Here is an 18,153-nt window from a genome sequence, read left to right as displayed (position 1 = left end):
CCAGAAGTGTTGTGACTGACGCTGGTAACGATTCTTCAAGTCGCAACAATTTTGATTCCATCCCAATTTAAAATGTTTCACAGCAATAAATCATCTGTGATACAGCAATTGCGACGAACCCCAATTCACGATAAACGCCAATACGACTCCTGACTTAAATTACGTTTCTGTTGAGACGGATCGTGATCTGATAATGATTCGTTCCAATTCCGACATTGTATCCATTTATATATTATTTGATTTACCGTAGGGTACAATATAATGGTTTAGTGTTTTGAGATTTTAATCCCATTAAGGTGCAACAACCAAGAATTGACCAACGATTAGCATTTTTGATCAGCAATTAATCGTTAAGCAACAATATTTCATCCGATTTTAGGAGTCTCTACAGTAACAGTAAATATTCTCCGATTTCTTTTGTAGTCCTGCAGGCCACAGGCTCTGTCTCGCCGACCACCCCCAAAACCCGGCAATGTTGGTCGCACTCAGTGGACCTTTCCAACTGGCGATCTTAAGCTCCGCCCCCTGAGCTGCAGTTGCCATGTCCCACAAGCTTTACTGCTCACATCCAAAATGGCGACTGAACAGAACTGGTTTGAAGTCGATTCTCTTATCGCGTATTCCAGATAATATTGAGTTATGTTTTTTGCCAAATGTGTCAGACTTGTCCAAGAGAGTTCTCCAGAGAGATCTCAACTATTTGGAAAATGAATCAAGCGGGCCCCTTGTCACCTAGCAGGATATCTTTCATCAGAATTGCACGTTGCGCATCTGAGGACCATTTCCTTCGTAACATTAACTTTTCCAAGCGCACGCTACTGACAACCGGCATTGCGTGTGGGACAATGCGGCGAGACGGGCGTGTCAAGCCAGGGGTTAATACAATGCGGCTATCTGATTGGCTATTATTGTAAGAGTGATTGACAGGTCGGAAAGGTCCATTGGTCCGTCCTGTCCCGTCATCATCCCCTAACACAGCATCTCGTTTTTGTCACTGTGCCCCGCAGGAGATGGAAGACAGGATCCAGCATTTTGATACATTCCTGTGAGAGATGGCGACGACAAAACCTCCTCAGGTAAGACCCTGAGCAACCACATCTCCCACCTCCCAACCCCCACTCCTGGACCTCTGAGCCCCCTTCCCCCCAACCCCCACGGGACCACAAAGACAAACAAACTGAGAGCGAAGTCAAGAGACATTCAATGGTGCTATCGTCTCAGGAAAATCTGCTTCTACACAACCAAACCCCCCCTCCCCCTTGTAGGTGTCGCGCTCACACGCACGCACGCCCGCCAACGGTAATAGGAAACCCCGGTGCTACTTGGGTGCTATACTAACTGTAATCCATGCTGCTTTTCTCGGCATTGTTCAACTCGGACGACGAGTCAAAACGACCCCTTTCACGCACGCGCACACACATACACGCAGATCCTCACCAGCAGAAAGGAAAGGTGTGAACGCCACTTGGAGACGAGGACAGAATAATACGGCCAATCAGTGAAGTGCACGCCGCTGAGCCAATCTCGCCCCGGAGTGGAACGCCATCATCATTATACGCTGCCATTGCCATCGTTTTTTTTTTTTTTTTTCCCCTTTCCCCCGTCTACTAGCTTATATTCCTGAGCCCTCCTTACTTGCTTGAAAGAAGCAGTTTAAAAAAAAAAAAAAAAAAAGCAGTGCAGATGGGGATCGTGGCTTCTAACGTAAAAAAAAAAAAAAAAAAGACATCTCGCTACCGTTTGCGTCGTATTTGATTGGCAGTGTGAACGGGGATCGTGGAATCGTTTGTGTGCAGTACCTTTAAACCCTCAATACTGAATCAACAGTGGGGTGGGGTGGGGGGCTGGGGGGCCAGCTTTGATTGACTTTGAAAGGAATGAAAACAAAACAAAAAAGTTAATGCAAAAGACTCCTGAAAAATCAATTCAAATTCACAGGACCGACTTTTTGTTTTTGTTAGCATTCCCGAAGGAGAAGAGCAAAATTAAAAACAAAAAGTTCAGATGACGTGAAAGGTGCAAGCGAGGTTTAATGCAAACGAGGCGACGCCACCGCGAGGTCTCTGAACTGCGTTGACTCCGATGCCTCAGTTCCGGATCAATATTTCATAAAGGACGGCAACGAACGTAGCTCGGACGTGTGGCGTAAAAGTGGGCGAGCGACAATGCGACGCGGGACTTAAACGTGCCCCTATTTCTGTCTTTGTACCTTTCAAACAGGACAAAGGGGTTCCGGATGACGGCTAAAAATCTCGCTGGTTAATTTAAAAATTGCGGAACTACACATTCCGTATTAATACCTTTTTTTTTTTTTTTTTTTTCTTTTTAATGGAAGACGAGGACATGAAATACAAGGTTGACTTCAACCCCTCCGATTCCATGTCGACACCCTAAGTTAACACAGGACAGCCAAAAAGCCTCAAAGGTGACTTTGAATGAGCGAATGAGATTCAACGTTTAAATATTGAGTATATTATTATTATTATTATTATATTGAAATGTTGTAAAGAGTTCAAAGTAGTGACTTGCCATGTGTTGATCGACCCCCGTTGGGAAAGCTCCCTGTTGTGTTCTTTCGCGATCTGAGGTTGAACTGATGTTGGCGCTAGGAAATGTTGCTCAGGCTGCGATTTTTGTCTTTAATAATTTCCTTTAGGCTAACGTAACAGAAATCTCCACAACGCGTTCACGACCTGTTTCACGCGCGCACTCACACAAATGCACTGGACGAGGCTCGGAAATGATGGTCGACTAGTTATGCAAAAAAAAAAAAAAAAAAAGCTGCCGCAAGCTACCTCAGTGTAACTTATTGTCAACAGTTTACTCGGTATACGCAAGCGGTATATATATAGAATTTTTTTTTATTGTCGCACCAACACTCGTTTCCAGTATCAGCGTGACCCCCCCCCCCCCACCAAATCCCCACCTACTAACCCAGTCGAGCAGCATTTTGTGATATCACTCAGCCTTCTTTTCTTGTATGATTTCATCTCATGTCTATTTATTGTAGATGATTTTACACTTTTGATTCCCTCCCGGTTTTTATCGATTTTTGTCAACCTGTAGCGTTTGTGTAGCAGGTTTTTCGGGCGTTTGGGTGTTCACGTACGAGGATTTTTACGTCTCTCAGGTTCAGCACATGGCCACCCCCCCCCCCCTTTTTTTTGTGTGTGTTTTTTGGGTTTCACCGCTTTTGTGTTTTGTGTGTGCGTGTATTTATTTCCTGGTGTTTTAATTCCCCCCTTTTTACTTTTTTGCATACTGAAAATTGTGGGGGAACAGGACCAGATGTTTTTTTTTTTTCTTTCTCCTTATGTCGCCAAAAGAAATATTAATTTAAATGAGAGTCATATTGGAATTAAAGACATGGTTTAGTTCAAATGTCATACATTGTGATATCGCTTTGTTTATTGTCGTAGCCAGTTTGGACTAACAACCAATTTTTGTCTGGTAGTTGAAACGACTTTTTTCTAGTCCAGTACGCCCAGCGAGTGAGATGTGACACTTTGTACCCGTTCTTCCTTCCTCCACTCGCCCTGACCTTTTTTCTAAGTGGAAAACATTTCACGTCGCCGTCGGGGTTTCTGTTCGGTGTTTTTGACCCGTTCAACACCGCGCAGCACACACTCGTTACCTTTTTTTTTTTTTTCCTCTGTAAGTTATATTTGGAATGGAAACACTGTGATATACTTGAATTAAAAAGGTTAAAAACTGCGACATGCTGTTGTCTTTTCACACGGACGTCGAAAACAATGTTTACTACGTGTATTTAAAGTCCACGAAAAAACAGTAGCCAGTATGGACCCATCCCTTTTTTTCCACCACAAAACATGATTTTGACGTGTATGGCTTTTTGTAACTCCCGCCATGAAAATCCTCTCGCGGGATTTGTTTTCGACAAGAACCTGGAAGTGACGTACGGGGCAGTAGCGCACTCAAGAGGTCTTGTCTTTTTCTATTAGTTTTACCTGCTGGAAGGTAGCTCGTTGTTCCTTCGTGTTAGCTAAAATGCCGGCTCGTTGTATCGCTGGATATTGTTCGAACACTCGGGAGGATGGATTCGCTCTTCATACTTTTCCAAAAGACCCGGTTCGTCGTAAAATGTGGATTGTACGGGTGCAAAGGACGAGAGCTTCGTGGGTTCCAAATGACAGGAAGTTGTGTATACAGCTACTGGTTCCCGCCGGCTTTGCCAACACTGCTTTGGCCGGGGTGGCTCGTCGCGGCGGCTCATCTACACCGCGGAGGTGGATCGGACGGGAAGTTGGTTTGGCTACGGCGGGGGCGGCGTCGCGAGCTGTCGGCGTTGTTTTTATCACCGCCACGGAGGTGGATCGGATGGGGAGGTAGTTTAGCCGCGGTGTCGTCGTTGCTCGCAGGCGGCAATGTTTTTATCACTGCCGCGAAGATGGATCAGACCAGACGGTGAGGCGGTTTGGCTGCAGGTTAAATAGTTACCACAAAAAGATGCCTGAAGTTCTCTACCTAGCATAATTATACCAGTTACAAGAAAGACAGGACCAAGCATTTATATCCATTTTTTGGTATATGTATTAGCTTTCCGTAATAACAAATGTTAATTTATGGATACAGATTTACAGACGTACCACTTTTTGTCTTTGAAATTCATCCTAATTTTTTTTGTCCTTTTTTTTTTTTTTTTAAACATTTATACAGAACTGCCTCGAGGTTGGAAAATATACATATTTGTCCTTCCTGGTATTTACAGAAGTCCACCTCCTAAACTGTACGGGCGGCTTTCAGATGAGACGTGTCATGGGTAGAAAAACCAGAATGCCAAAAAATATGATAACAGTCATGGGTGATTATTGTGCTTCTTTTGCTCAGCGTGGGGTGGTTGGGGATGAAATATTCCAGATAACAGGATGAGGACGAACGGCGTTAGTCCTCTCGGATCCGTTCTTCCTCTCCTGTCCTGTCCTGTATATATTAACGCTTATGTTAAACTCAACAGAAATGAGTGGCGTCAACTAAGAATGTTTACTAAAGAGTCCATGCGCCTGTTGGTGGGAAGACGGACAAGCGATTGCGCGCGAAGTACATTCTCCATTGGGAAGGAAACGGGCCCAAAAGTGGGGCTGGAAGGGGGGTGAGGGGTGGTGGTTGCCATTTAAATATTTTTTTAGGTTTGGCACTACGCGAAGGTCCGTGTCGGTGTCCGCCCCCCCCGGCCTCATCCGCTCTGGATGTACTTCTTGATGACCACGCAGCCGTGTCTGAAGAGCGGACAGGGAAGCGACTGCAGCAGCGTCCACGTGTTGGTGGAGGGTTCGAACGTCTCCATGTTGCCCAGCGCCGGACCCTCGCTGCTCACGATGCCCCCCGTGGCGTAGATCTTCCCGTCCAGGATCACGGCGCTGGAGCAGAGGACACACGGAAAATCATGGCTATTTTGGTTTGGAAACTCATTCGAAATGTAACGTAATTTCCGCCCTACAAGCTGCGACTTTTTTCACACGCTTTCAACCCTGCAGCAGTGAATTTGTGCATTTTTTTCTAACAGCCGCAAGGGGGCACTCGAGCGGAAAAGGTAAGAATGAGACAGGTGGAATATATGTGCCGAGGAAGTGACTTTTACCGGACCTGTTAGCGTGTTGCTGCTGTGTTACTGGCGTGTCTCGGTGATATTTACCGGTGAGTTTTGTTTTAATCGGCACTGTTAATGCTAGCTTTAGCGTTAGTGCCACGCTAGTACTAAACTGTTCCTGTGTGTACTGTTTTTCTTTGTAAATATCTCGTGTTTCAATGTGGGCACTTGCAGCTTTTACACAGGTGCGGTGTTTGTATGTACCAAATGGTATTTCCTTTACAGGTAACCAGGTGAATTACGGTATGATGGGGGCTCGGGTTGATTCAGGTTTAGGTCTTATGTTGGTTAGGAGGAGGAGGAAATTGCGGTTCTTTTAGGTTAAGTTTGGAATAGTGTTATTTCCAATTCGGGTTGGGTGTTTTCACCATTAGCGTTGGTTGGTTGGTAGGTTGTTTCAGGTGCTAGTTGGGTATGGTTCGGGTGTGTTTGGTGTTCTTAAAAGTTGAAGAATTTGTTAAAAAAAATAAACAAGTACCAGGTATAAGACGAGGTTTCAAAATCTCAAATGCTGCTGAATGTGCTGACGTCACCTCCCTGTTCAACTGTCCTATGACCTGTAACGGAGGTGAGTTTTGGGATTTAATGCCAAATCAGATCTGGTTATGGATTGAGATTCGCATCGATGTTGACGTTTAGGTTTGGGGGCCCATAGCTCAGTGGTTAGAGCATTGGTTTGGTAAACCAGGGGTTGTGAGTTTGGGCGTCAGGAAGGGCATCTGGTGTAAAAACTGACAAAACAAATATGAGCATTCTTCTGAGATGACACACACACTGGTCTTGGTTTTAGGTTCGATTATGGCTAAGATTTCAACACCAGGCTAATGGTTACTTGTTTGAATTAAGGCTGGGGTTGTCAAAAGGAAGAAAGGTTATCGTTGGCTCTCGGTTGGTAGTTGTAGTTAAATGTAAGCTAGGCTAGTTATTTGATGGGCTAGGTAGGTATTGTGTGGTCACTATTGGGATTGAGATTGGCGTGATTGTTGAGGTTTAAGTCTGTGGCCCCATAGCTCAGTGGTTAGAGCATTGGTTTGGTACACCAGGGGTCGTGAGTTCGTATCCCACATGAAGGGTATCTGGTGTAAAAACTGGGTCTAACAAATGTGAGCAGTGTCACCCCTAATCGGACAAGCTGAAAGAAACTTACTAGTATTAGTGTAAATGTAAGAAAATAGTTTCTTTCAGCTTGTCCCTTTCGGGGTCGCCACAGCGTGTCATCTCAAATGAACGCACACATATGATTGGCACAATTTTTTTTTTTTTTTTTTTTTTTATACCTGATGCCCTTCCTGACGCAACCCTTCTCAGGGAGTGGAGGCCCCAGTGGGATACGAACCCACAACCCCTGGTTTACCAAACCAGTGCTCTAACCACTGAGCTACAGGTCCTCACATTTACACTAATACTACATAAAGTATTGTATTCAACTAATGTTAGGGGAAAAAAAAAGCTGAACATAAGCAAATAGGAGGTTTCTTTCAGCTTGTCCTGTTAGGCTATACATCTCAGGTGAAACGCTCATATTTGTTTGGCACAGTTTTTAACGCAACCCCACTTGGGAGGCCCCAGTGAGATACGAACTCACGACCCCTGGTTTGGTTTACCAAACCAACCCTCTTAACCACTGAGCTACGGGGCCTCAAAATCTTACTGGGTGTCCAAGGTGAAAAGGGGGGAAAACTGAATTTGAGAATTCACATTTTGACTTAGAAATGAAAAGTGAGGGGAGGGAGGGAGGGTGGCCATAAATCTGTCAACCTCTTCCCCCCCCAAAAAGCAAATGTGCTTATTTGATAGGGAAAAAGAGAAACAGGAGTTTGTGTGCAGGGAAGATTAAAACTTGGGCTGTAAGCAGATTAGGGCTTTTGTGTCCGCTCTCACGCACACACCAAGTCATAAACGCTGCTGGAAGTGGAAAAGATTATTACATAAAGCTTAAATCTATTGGGTCTGACCAGGAGTGGAGCGTGCGGCCTTAAAAAAAAAAAAAAAAAAAACACAAGCTGCTGTTCTGCCTGCTAAACACGAGGAGCAGCGCACGTCCCGCTTCCAGATGAAACCTCCTCCTCCTCCTCCTTTTTCCCCTCTTCTGTATGATGACCTCCTCGACTTCATCCGCCGCACAGAAGCACGCGATGCAGCAGTACAAACGCACAGGGACCGTAAATGGCTCATTTCCACAAATAATTGACATTGTGATTAATTCCCTATATTAATAGTTCAAACAATAAATGTACTATATTACCCCACTACGATTGTGTCTTTTTTTTTTTTAACCATCTTTATTCTGATGAGCGCCATCTTGAGGGCCCTTCGGGGAGAAGTCTTTGTTTATGTTATATGGGAGTCCAGATGAATTCCGCAACTAACGCGCTCTTCGCTCATATTTATTTTTCCATATAGTAAGTACGTAAGTAAATAATGCTATATGTATTTTTCATTACAGCATCTATTTTAGAATGTTTATAGGGATGACACTTGGGCTTTAAAGACAGCTGCATGTCCTGTAAATCCATTTCTGAATACGATGCGTTTGTGCACGTGCATCCGTGTTACCTGCAGAACTGTCGGGAGTGGTTCATGTTGGGTCCCGCCTTGATGTTGCCTTTGTCTGGGTCGTAGATGGTGGTGGCCCGGGCGTAGGCTCCGCCCAGGATGTACACCAGGCCGCCCAGACTCACCGCCGGAGCGTACTTGTTATCTAGACACAAACACACACAGAGATCGCTGTTAAAACACAAAACCGCACAAGCCATTTTTCCATCCAGTCCGAATGACAATTTGTTTTTCCACACGCTCGCCCAAATATTAGGAACAACCCTCAGCATGCGTGCGCATCGACAATTGGACACGCGCAGAGCTGCGCTCGACGCCCAAGGCTGAATACTCACAGGGGTGTAAAAAAACAACAACATGAACGGGCGGGGGGGAGGTGGGGGAACGACAAAACAAAACATCGATAAGGAGTTTGGAGCCTGGCGTAGCATGTGGCGTCGTTTTTATCACAGCCCGATCCAAACATCGCCCGCGATGGCTCCAGTGAGCCGACGGCGACGTCTCGTCGCAAAGTTTTTTTTTTTGTACCGTACGAATTGACACACAAGTAATTAGCATGAATTATAAAAATTGGCTACGTTTTTTTATAAGTGGCAAATTAACTGTAATCCATGACAGTACTGGGAAAAGATGTGTAGTTAAAGTACACGTTTTGTTTTTGTAGTTTTTTTCTGAGATTTTGAGGCTCACACTTTCATTTTGGAACTTTTAACTATCATTTTGAGCATTTTATGGAACATTCAGTTATCATCCGAAGCTAAGTTGCCTAAACTGTTGTAAATTTGTCATTAGGATAAAATGGTATGATGGTTTTCCACATCTTGTTTACATTTTTCATGATTCGTTATTTACTGCAATTTCGAGACTTTTTTCCACACGCTTTCAACCCTGCGGCTTATGCGGTGATGCGGCTAATTTGTGCATTTTTTTTCTCACGGCCACAAGGGGGCACTCAAGCAGGAAAGGTAAGAGTGAGATCAGTGGAATAAATGTGACTTTTACCGGTATGTTTCTTTTTTTTTTTTTTTTTAACCGGCCCTGTTAGCGTTGTGCTAGCGTGTTGTTGCTGTGTTACTGGCGCGTATCACCGATATTTACCGGTAAGTTTTATTTTAACCGGCCCTGTTAGCATTAGCGTTAGCACTAGCTTTAGCGAAGCATTAGCGTCGCGCTAGCGTTAAACTCCTTCTGTGTAGTCCTTTTTTGTAAATATCTCGCGTTTGAATGCGGGCATTTGCGGCTTTTACACAGCTGGGGCGTATACCTGTATCAAATGATATTTCCTTTACAAATGTACTCGGTGGGGCTTGTAACCAGGTGCGCTCTGTACCGGGAATTACGGTAAACATTTGCGTAAAGAAATATTTGGTTAATTCCAAATAATGATCTGTTGTTTTGATGGTTTCTTAATTTTACTTTTGTGAGTTGATGTTGAACTTTTAGTAGCCAAAGTGAATTAAATCACATTTAAAAACTTTAAATAATAGGAAAAAAAATGCTGCCGTAGCATGCTCGTTAGACACGTTTATTTTTATTTGTTTTGCTATTTGTCTGGAATGAGTTAAGGTCAGACTGCAACACCAAAAAGTGTACGAATCAAAATTTCGACACGTGTATAATAAGAATTGACCAAACTAGCAAAATGGAATCCAGAGAAGGAGGAAACTCAAATCCCAGTTGTCGCAATTTTCTTGACAGCATTTTTTTTTTTTTGCTCAGGTTTTTTCCCGGTATGCCAACATGTGCACTCCAAAAAAAAAAAAAAAAAAAAAAGAGGTTTAAATAGTCCAATTATAATCAACGTAATGATCATCTGGGCTCGCCTGTTGTCATGGTCACACAAAATATAAAAAAGAAATCACAGCAATGAGGGACAATGTAGTGTTACAGTATGTTTGCCATAAAAGGCCCGCAAGGTGTTGGCTTGCTTGCCTCAGCTTGAGGGAGAACACTGTTGCTAGGCAACCGCGCTCAGGACTTTCAAAAAACTACAAAACAGCAGGTTATCATTAGGATGCGTTCAAAAGTAATTCAAAAATAAATCTCCCTTTGCACCTTGTTTTTGCTGAATAAAGTACGTGATAGCCAACATGTGGGCTATTGCAGAAATCCTGTTTTTGGTCAGTCTAAGAAAAGTTTTTCAAATTTTGGACCAAATGTAACTTTTTTTTTTTAGTTGTAGCTTGACATCCTGAGGTCACCTCTTTGGCTAATACGCAGTCACGTGTTGCATTATAATCTTTATAAAATTGTGCAATTTAACATGATGATTAAAAAAAAAAAATCATGTTTTTGTTCAGGTCGTGGATTTTTTTTTTTTATACTCGACGATGAGATTTTACTCGACATTTTAGGCCAAAGATAGAAAAGTTCCGGTCCCCTCCCCGACGTTACCGATCATGGGCGACTCGATGAAGCTCCAGGCGTCGCTCCGCGGCACGTACGACTGCAGCACGCACGCCGAGCGCCCCGCCTCGTTGACGCCGCCGAACACGTAGACTTTGCCGCCGCACACCGTGGCCGCCGCCGAGTGCACGGGCTTGGGCAGCGGCGACGTCGTCTCCCATTGGTTGGTGATGGTGTCGTACCTGTGAAGGGAACGCACGCGAAATATTAGCTGGCTTGTTTGCTCGGAATTAACTTCAGACTTTGACAGGGAAAACAGAACTTGGATTAAAATAAATACAAATTGACATTCGTTTGTTTCAGCCCCTCCCCAAAAAGTTTTTGGTGTGACTGAGAGTTTGCATTGAACAATGTCGAGCCTAATTTATGGGAAAAATTGAAATTTTTTGCACGGAAGACAAAGCAAAATACTGTAATAATTGGGTGAAGGATGCCTCACAAGCGGCACGGTGGATCAGCTGGTAAAGCCTCACAGTTCTGAGGTGCCGGGTTCGATCCCGGACCCGCCCGTGTGGAGTTTGCATGTTCTCCCCGTGTCTGCGTGGGTTTTCTCCAGGTGGGCACTTTGGTTTCCTCCCACATCCCAAAAACATGCAACATTAATTGTGCACTCTAAATTGCCCGTAGGTGTGATTGTGAGTGCGACTGTTTATCTCTCTGTGTCCTGCGATTGGCCGGCGACCAATTCAGGGTGTACCCCGCCTCCTGCCCATTGACAGCTGGGATGGGTTCCGGCACTCCCCGCGACCCTTGTGAGCATAAACGGCTAAGAAAATGGATGGATGGACGCCTCACTACTTGAAAAAAAAAGTATATGCCACAAGATGGCGCCAAAGCACTACTTTTATAGTAGATAGGGGTTTGTCCTGCGCACAAAACTGCATATAAGGGGACATTTCAGTATATAATAAAGAATGTTGGGGGGGGGGGGGGGGGGGATTGCCAAAGCACAGGCAACAGTAATTCTTGAGCCTTTGGGTATTTTGACAAAAACAGAAACATTTAAGGTCCAATGGGCTACATCATACTTAAACATAGCACTAATGGATCTCAACCACTCATGAATACACACACACACACGTCGGCTTTCTGAGTTTTGGCTGCGGGGGCTGACAGGCGTAATTAGCCCGACACGGGCACCACCAGGGGAGGAAGGAAAAAAAAGCGCAAGCAACGGGCACAACGACTGCAATTAAAGCAATTACGCAAAGCAAACATATGTCGGGCGACACACCCCATTAAGCACCTCGCGCCGGCCGCCATCTTGGACGGAAAAACGCCAACGCCCCTAACGCGTGCAGCGGCGCTTCTCCGAGCAACGGCACATCGGGTCCAGCTCCAGTCTCATCCCCGTGGTGCCTTTATTTATTTTTGTTGGGTACTTAGCAGATATAAAAAGTAATATAATATTTGAAACACGTTTTCATCCTCACAAGGGTCGCAGGAGCTTATCGCTGCTACCGTCGGCCTACACCCCGAACTGGTTTAATATGATTTTGAATCATCTAATTTTTGATTCACTCAAGCTTTTTAGAACAATTTCAAGCAACATGTACAGTATAAAACTTTGTATGCCCAAAATGCACAGGAAGTTATGACTTTTTCCCAACGTCAGTAACTTCTCGCACCTTATCGGCTAATTTTAGCCCCTCCCCCGCAAACGTAGCACACAGCGAGGCCCTTTAGCGAAGTTGATGATAGCATCCGGCTAACAGCGTCATAGAAAATCAAAGTATGTACATTGCTTACTTTTCTATTAGACTGGAATTTTGTGCCATATTTTTACATTTTTTTAAAATATGGAAATCCAGATAACTGACGTGCAAACTCGCTGCTGTTGTTTGTGTTTTTGCGGGTTTTCTTGTGTTTGTGTCCGTCGTGTCTGATAGGCAGCACTTTGTGAAAATGGCCCGGCGGATGAACACGTGAAATTCATTAGCGGCCCGGCGCTTGACAGCAGGGCCAGAGTGCATTGTGGGTAAAATAACAGTAATGCCACCCCATTGAGTGGCCGCTCGGCTTTGTTTACGCCCGCAGACGAGCTCGGCGGTCTGACAGCTCCCGGGACGATTTACTGGAAACGTCTCGAAAAACTCAATTGAACCGTCACAGAAAAGCCCCCCCCCAAAAAAAATAAAGTGTGAGATGCCTGTTACCAAAAAAAAAAAAAAAAAAGCAAAAAGGAACAGCAATCAAACCCTCGTCTGTTCGCAGTTCAGTGTGCAAAATGAAGTCGTCATTGATCATTTTGGGGGGGCTCGTTCCTATTAGCGCATCTTCTTGATACCGCCCGAAAGGCAGCAGCGGGGGTTTATTTTTTGGCGGTCAGGCGACCATCTGACGGAGTCGCTCTGACAGACGGACGAAGTCAAGGTCGGCCAAGACACGCGCACGTATGCGCCTGCACGGGCGCAGATTAAGGCTCATTTTGGCATCCCGCAAAAAAAGATGTTTCACCTTCACGTCATCCCCGCGGGTGGGACGCACGCGACGCAACAAGCGACCGTCCCGGATTGACATAATCGCTCGGAATTCACGCGGTCGCACCAGGTTGCGCTCGTCTCAATTTCCTCTCGCGGACTTCACGTTACGCCGGTGGTTACTGTTGCTAAGGCTGGAAGAAAAATTAATAAAATATATACACACACAACATAAATATAAGCAAATTCCAGCATGAAACCATTTTTGTGCGCTGTGATTGGCGGCACGGTGGATCAGATGGTAAAGCGTTGGCCTCACAGTTCTGAGGTCCGGGGTTCGATACTGAACCCGCCTGTGTGGAGTTTGCATGTTCTCCCTGTGCCTGGGTGGGTTTTCTCCGGGTGGGCACTCCGCTTTCCTCCCACATCCCAAAAACATGCGGCATTAATTGGACACTAAATTGCCCCAAGGTGTGATTGTGAATGCGACTGTTGTTTTTCTCCATCTGCCCTGCGATTGGCTGGCGACCAGTTCAGGGTGAACCCCGCCTCCTGCCCGCTGACAGCTGGGATAGGCTCCAGCACTCCCCGTGACCCTCGTGAGGATAAGCGGCAAAGAAAATAGATGGATGGATAGACCCAATGTAAATCTTAAGTATGAGCAAATTCCAGCATGAGACCATTTTTATGCGCTGTGATTGGCCAGTCTGGGTTAGGTGAAGGCCGCCCCCCCTCGTCTCCTTTTGTTTTGATGCATCCGCTAACTGTAAAATAAATATATTCATGAAAAAGTCCATCACGGGAGAAAGTTAATTTCGGGGTGGGGTGGGAATCATTTTGGCGGGACAATTTCAGAAAAAAAAAAAAAGAGTTTAATGACTTAATGAATGAATAATTAATGAAGAGATTTTCAAGGAAAAGTAATTTTGGCAGGGGTGCAAAAAGCCAATTCCCTCCCACCCCCCCAAAGAAGAGAAAAAAATACACGTTTAGGAGAAAAGCATGTCATACAGACTGCACAGCAATAGTCAAGGCGAAACAAAAGTGTACACACATCACGACCGCCAGTTTAGCCGATGTTAGCATTTTTTTGAAAGAGCCAAAAGCACGAGTTTACAGACGATACATTGCTTATTTTGGAAAAATCAAAATGAGATTTTTTTTTTTTAAGGGTTTCAAGTGAATATGAGGACAACCACATAACTTTAGCCACAGCTAGCTAAGGTAAGATGCAAAGCTCAAGGAGCCTAAACATAGAAAGGTTAGGGTTAAGCAAAAACATAAGGTTAGCTAACTAAAGCCAAATAAATTAGCCAAACAGATGCCAAATTTATAAATCGGTATCATCGACTTAAGGAACTCTTTTGTGAGCTGCAGCGTGACTGGACAATCTGAGTTTGAGGGTTGCGTCTTAAGCGAAAAGGTCGCTGATCTTGGGGCATGTTACGCGAGTTGATTGGTGTCGAAATAGCGTCGCGGTCACTCCTGGAAAACCAGCAGACGGGAGAGCGCGACCGCTCGTGACTGCCTCGACGGTGCCAGGCAGCGTTAGGCGCCCGCTCAGCGTGGGAAGGCTGCTCGTCCTATAAGGTCACTTGTCACGTTTTTATGATGAGGGAGGGAGGCGGTGAGCCGTGAGCCGGTGGCTGTCGCGTGCTAACGGGCGCTAATTAGCGAGGCGAGGGCGACGAGATGCTGTCGCGCGAGGCACGTCAGGCCGACGACGAGTAAAAAAAAAGGTTGGAGTGCCAATCATAACCCAGTTCAGAAGAAAATCGCGTATCCATCCGTTTTCTATACTAGTTTTTCTCGTTTACCGGTTGTCGGTAAATCACATTCGGTGAAGTTGACGCGCGTATTTGGGGCTGTGGTGAACAGAATTTTGTTAATGGCTCTGTGCTGACTTATTTTAGCCGACCATAAATTTACATTTTAATAGCCGTAAAGATGTACATGCTTAGTGTTTTGTAAATAAATGTGAGTGGAGTAATAACTTTTTTTAATATACTGTTTTAGCCTCGGTAGATTGCAAAAAGAACATGACAAATTTACCCCGTTACGGGTGAAGTTGAATGTTTCACATTTCTTTCTGGTTTCCATATTTGCAACAAATAAGACGAGTGCGATGTTACATCTTTTTTTTTTTTTTTTATGACGCCAACTTTTCATAGTCATGGCTCCACGGCGTCTGCGGCCACCCGCCTTCATTTTTTTTCTGCCGGTTTGGAAGTCGACCGGGTCCCAAAATGGCGCGATCCATCACAATGAACGTGGCGTCCGCGCACATTCTTCACCGTTATATTAGCCGGCGTGTTAAATAAAGTCTGCCGCCAATGAGGCTCCGCGTCTGTTTGATTTATTAGCGACGTGTGCATCGGGGGGGGGTTGTAAAGTCGGCGTCGATTTCTTCTCATCAACTCCTGACAGGAATAGTTTTGCAATGTCGAAAAGCTAAAATAATTAGTGAGAGAAAAATTAGGTTATGTGAGAGCATTTGTTTGATAGTTTGTCTTCATTTTTGGGGGCAAATGCGTTCTTCCGCTTCCGCGAGAGACCACATGCGGCGGCGAGGACCGAGGGTGTCGCATCGGGGGGGGGGGGGGGTCGGCCGCCGGGCCGGGCGGGCGTCAACCTTGACAGCCCAGCGGGTGCCCGGCGGCTGCTATCTTGCCTAATCCAGAAGAGCAAGGGATTAGCTCGGTTGGGGGGAACCCGCCTCGGCGGGGGGGCTTTGGGAGCCTCTTGTCGCCCACTGCTGCGGGGTCGCCCCCCCCCCTGCGGTGCGCCCCCTGGCACCGCCCACCACGAAACCACAACAGCTGGAGGCTCTAACCTGAGCGCCGACGTAGAAACTTTCAGATATTCATTAGCAGTGTGGAGAAATGAGAGAGAAGCAACTCTTCAAGGTGTCTTCCCATGATCCTCTTTGTTTCCCATGATCCCCTTTGGATCCCTATGAGCGTCTTTGCGTTTCTCTAGGTTATCGCATGTCTTACGCGCTCATCCCGACACATCCCTTGTTGAATTTGGAGCGGCAAAAGTTGCGAAAGAACCGACTCCGAGGGGGGAGCTGGCAACTGCTAATTGTTATTGGCAGCTTGAAAATCTGACTGAAATGAAAAGAGTTGGCATAAAAGAGGACGGCGGCTCTCTTTTCTTGCTTGCTTGACAAACGTTGCGAGGGGGGGACCAAAAATAACTCATCTGACTTTTTTTTTTTTTGTCAAGTGGAAACCGACTGTGGAGTGGAGCTAGCAACTGCTAACTTTCATTGGTGTCGCGCAAAACTGAAACGGGAAAGAGTCCGCGTCAACGGGGCTGGAAACACCGCACGGGCGTTGAGCGTCGGTTGACCCGCCTTAGTCCGCCCAAAGAAAAAGTCGGCCTTCTTTTTCTTTCGGCTTGTCTTGGGGATCTAAGCCTATCTCGTGGATCCTCCTCTCTAAACCCACAGAGTCTTCCTGTCCTCCATCACAACATCCATCAACCTTTTCTCTGGTCTTCCTCTCGCTCTCTCTTCCTTGACAGCTTCATCCTCAGCGCCCTTCTACCAACCTACTCGGGCTCTCTCGCTTCTGGACATGTCCAAACCATCGAAGTCTGCTCTCCAAAAGATCCAACCTTGGCGGTCCCTCTAATGAGCTCATTTCTAATCCTATCCGACCTGCTCACTCCGAGCGAGAACCTCAACATCATCATTTCTGCTACCTCAAGTTCTGCTTCCTGTTGTCTCTTCGGGGCCGCCGTCTCTGATCCGTACATCATGGCCGGCCTCATCGCTGTTTTATAAACTTTGCCCTTCATCCTGGCGGAGACTCTTCTGTCACATAGAACACCAGACACCTTCCGCCAACTGTTCTACCCCGCTTGGACCCGTTTCTTCACTCCCTTACCACAGGTCACGTCTCCAAATCGTAAAGTACAGTATTCCACATTTGTTGTAAAAAAAAAAAAAAACGTTTGTGCGGGTGAAAAGAATCGATCCGAACATTTAGTTGAGGTAAGTTACCAAAAGGGGCGGAGCCAGACAAGACTGACTGAATGGATATGAGTTTTTTTTTTTTTTTTGTTCCCCCGCTGAGTGACTGCTTTAACGGGAGTCGCCATGCTAACACCTCCTCATGAAATATTAAGCGTCAATGGCGCTTGAAGGACGCGCAAACCTGTGCGCAGCGAGCAATAAATAAAACAAAAGCGCCGCAGCGTGATTGACACATCATTAGACAGGCATGAATTATTCAATATTGGCGCAATCACATTGCTTTGCCAAAGGATCAAGACGCCGGGAAGAGGACGGGGCCCGGGGCAACTGATTGCCCGCAAAAAAAAGCCCCCCCAACAACGTCCCCTTTAAAAAAAAAAACAACTTGTCAGTCATTAGCGAGGAGAACTGTTGGGCTCGAGCGTCGCGAGTGTCGATTTGCGGCGAAGAAAGGCCGCATCCGAGATGCTTCTGATTGAAGACGAAATTGCGACCGCGGGGCTGGGATTTCACGGCGAGGCGCGCGAAAGAGGGACGGCGGCGCCGGTGGCACGGAAGACTGCAAATGAGGCGGCGAGAACGGCCGGGGAGGTACACACAGCCGGTGTAAAAACGTGAAATCAGCAACACCGTGGATTTTTTTCCCTTCTTAAAAACCAAAAAGAGCAGCAACCAAAAGCGATTTTCATGCGTGCGAATCCCCATAAAATGGATTTAAAATGTCAGTTTGCAGTTTTTTGGGGGGATGGTGATCAAGGAGAAGCGGGTTCCGCTGTGTTCGGTTGCACTTTTTCCTTCTTCTTCTCGCGTTTGTTCGTTGGAGAAGCTGAAGCGTGACGACTTTGTTCAGACGCAACGGCAGCGGAAAATCTGAACGAGAAACCGAAAATGCCAGTTTTAGTTGAAAAGGTGAGACAAGCTGCAGTTGGGTGGAAAAATTTTTCATCGCGTTGTAATATATGCGACTGACATCGTTATTTTGTTTTGTTTTGTTTTTTTGGGCGTCAAGAGGTTGCATTTTCTACGGAGGAGAACCCAGAAAAATAATGATGACCCTCAGAGATGCTAAATTGTGCAAGAAGGTGACAGTTTATTGCTTTCTTATTAATAAGCTGTTTCGTCCCAACCTGCCGCTACTTAACAAGATGGCTTCCATTATGGAAATCGTGATTTATGCTCGG

At 45.7% G+C, this 18,153-nt stretch overlaps 2 protein-coding genes across 7 annotated transcripts in view; one reads left to right on the top strand and one right to left on the bottom strand.

Moving 5' to 3' along the window:
• atad2b (ATPase family AAA domain containing 2B) overlaps window positions 1–3,714 on the top strand; it is a 57,332-nt gene extending 53,618 nt beyond the window's left edge. For all 4 annotated transcript variants that reach the window (XM_061811954.1, XM_061811957.1, XM_061811953.1 and 1 more), the window contains one exon: window positions 1,008–3,714. In XM_061811954.1, the coding sequence (XP_061667938.1) occupies window positions 1,008–1,049 (42 nt within the window). In that variant the 3' untranslated portion in view covers window positions 1,050–3,714. The remainder of the gene's footprint in view (window positions 1–1,007) is intronic.
• Window positions 3,715–4,431: 717 nt separating this feature from the next.
• LOC133496665 (kelch-like protein 29) overlaps window positions 4,432–18,153 on the bottom strand; it is a 173,860-nt gene continuing 160,138 nt past the window's right edge. For all 3 annotated transcript variants that reach the window (XM_061812508.1, XM_061812510.1, XM_061812509.1), the window contains 3 exons: window positions 10,559–10,752; window positions 8,165–8,309; window positions 4,432–5,378 (listed from right to left, as the gene is read on the bottom strand). In XM_061812508.1, coding sequence (XP_061668492.1) covers window positions 5,195–5,378; window positions 8,165–8,309; window positions 10,559–10,752 — 523 coding nt within the window. In that variant the 3' untranslated portion in view covers window positions 4,432–5,194. The remainder of the gene's footprint in view (window positions 5,379–8,164; window positions 8,310–10,558; window positions 10,753–18,153) is intronic.

The sequence above is a fragment of the Syngnathoides biaculeatus genome, chromosome 23 (assembly GCF_019802595.1).
Source record: "Syngnathoides biaculeatus isolate LvHL_M chromosome 23, ASM1980259v1, whole genome shotgun sequence".
Classification (NCBI taxonomy): Eukaryota; Metazoa; Chordata; class Actinopteri; order Syngnathiformes; family Syngnathidae; genus Syngnathoides; species Syngnathoides biaculeatus.
This window is presented reverse-complemented; position numbering and strand designations above follow the sequence as displayed.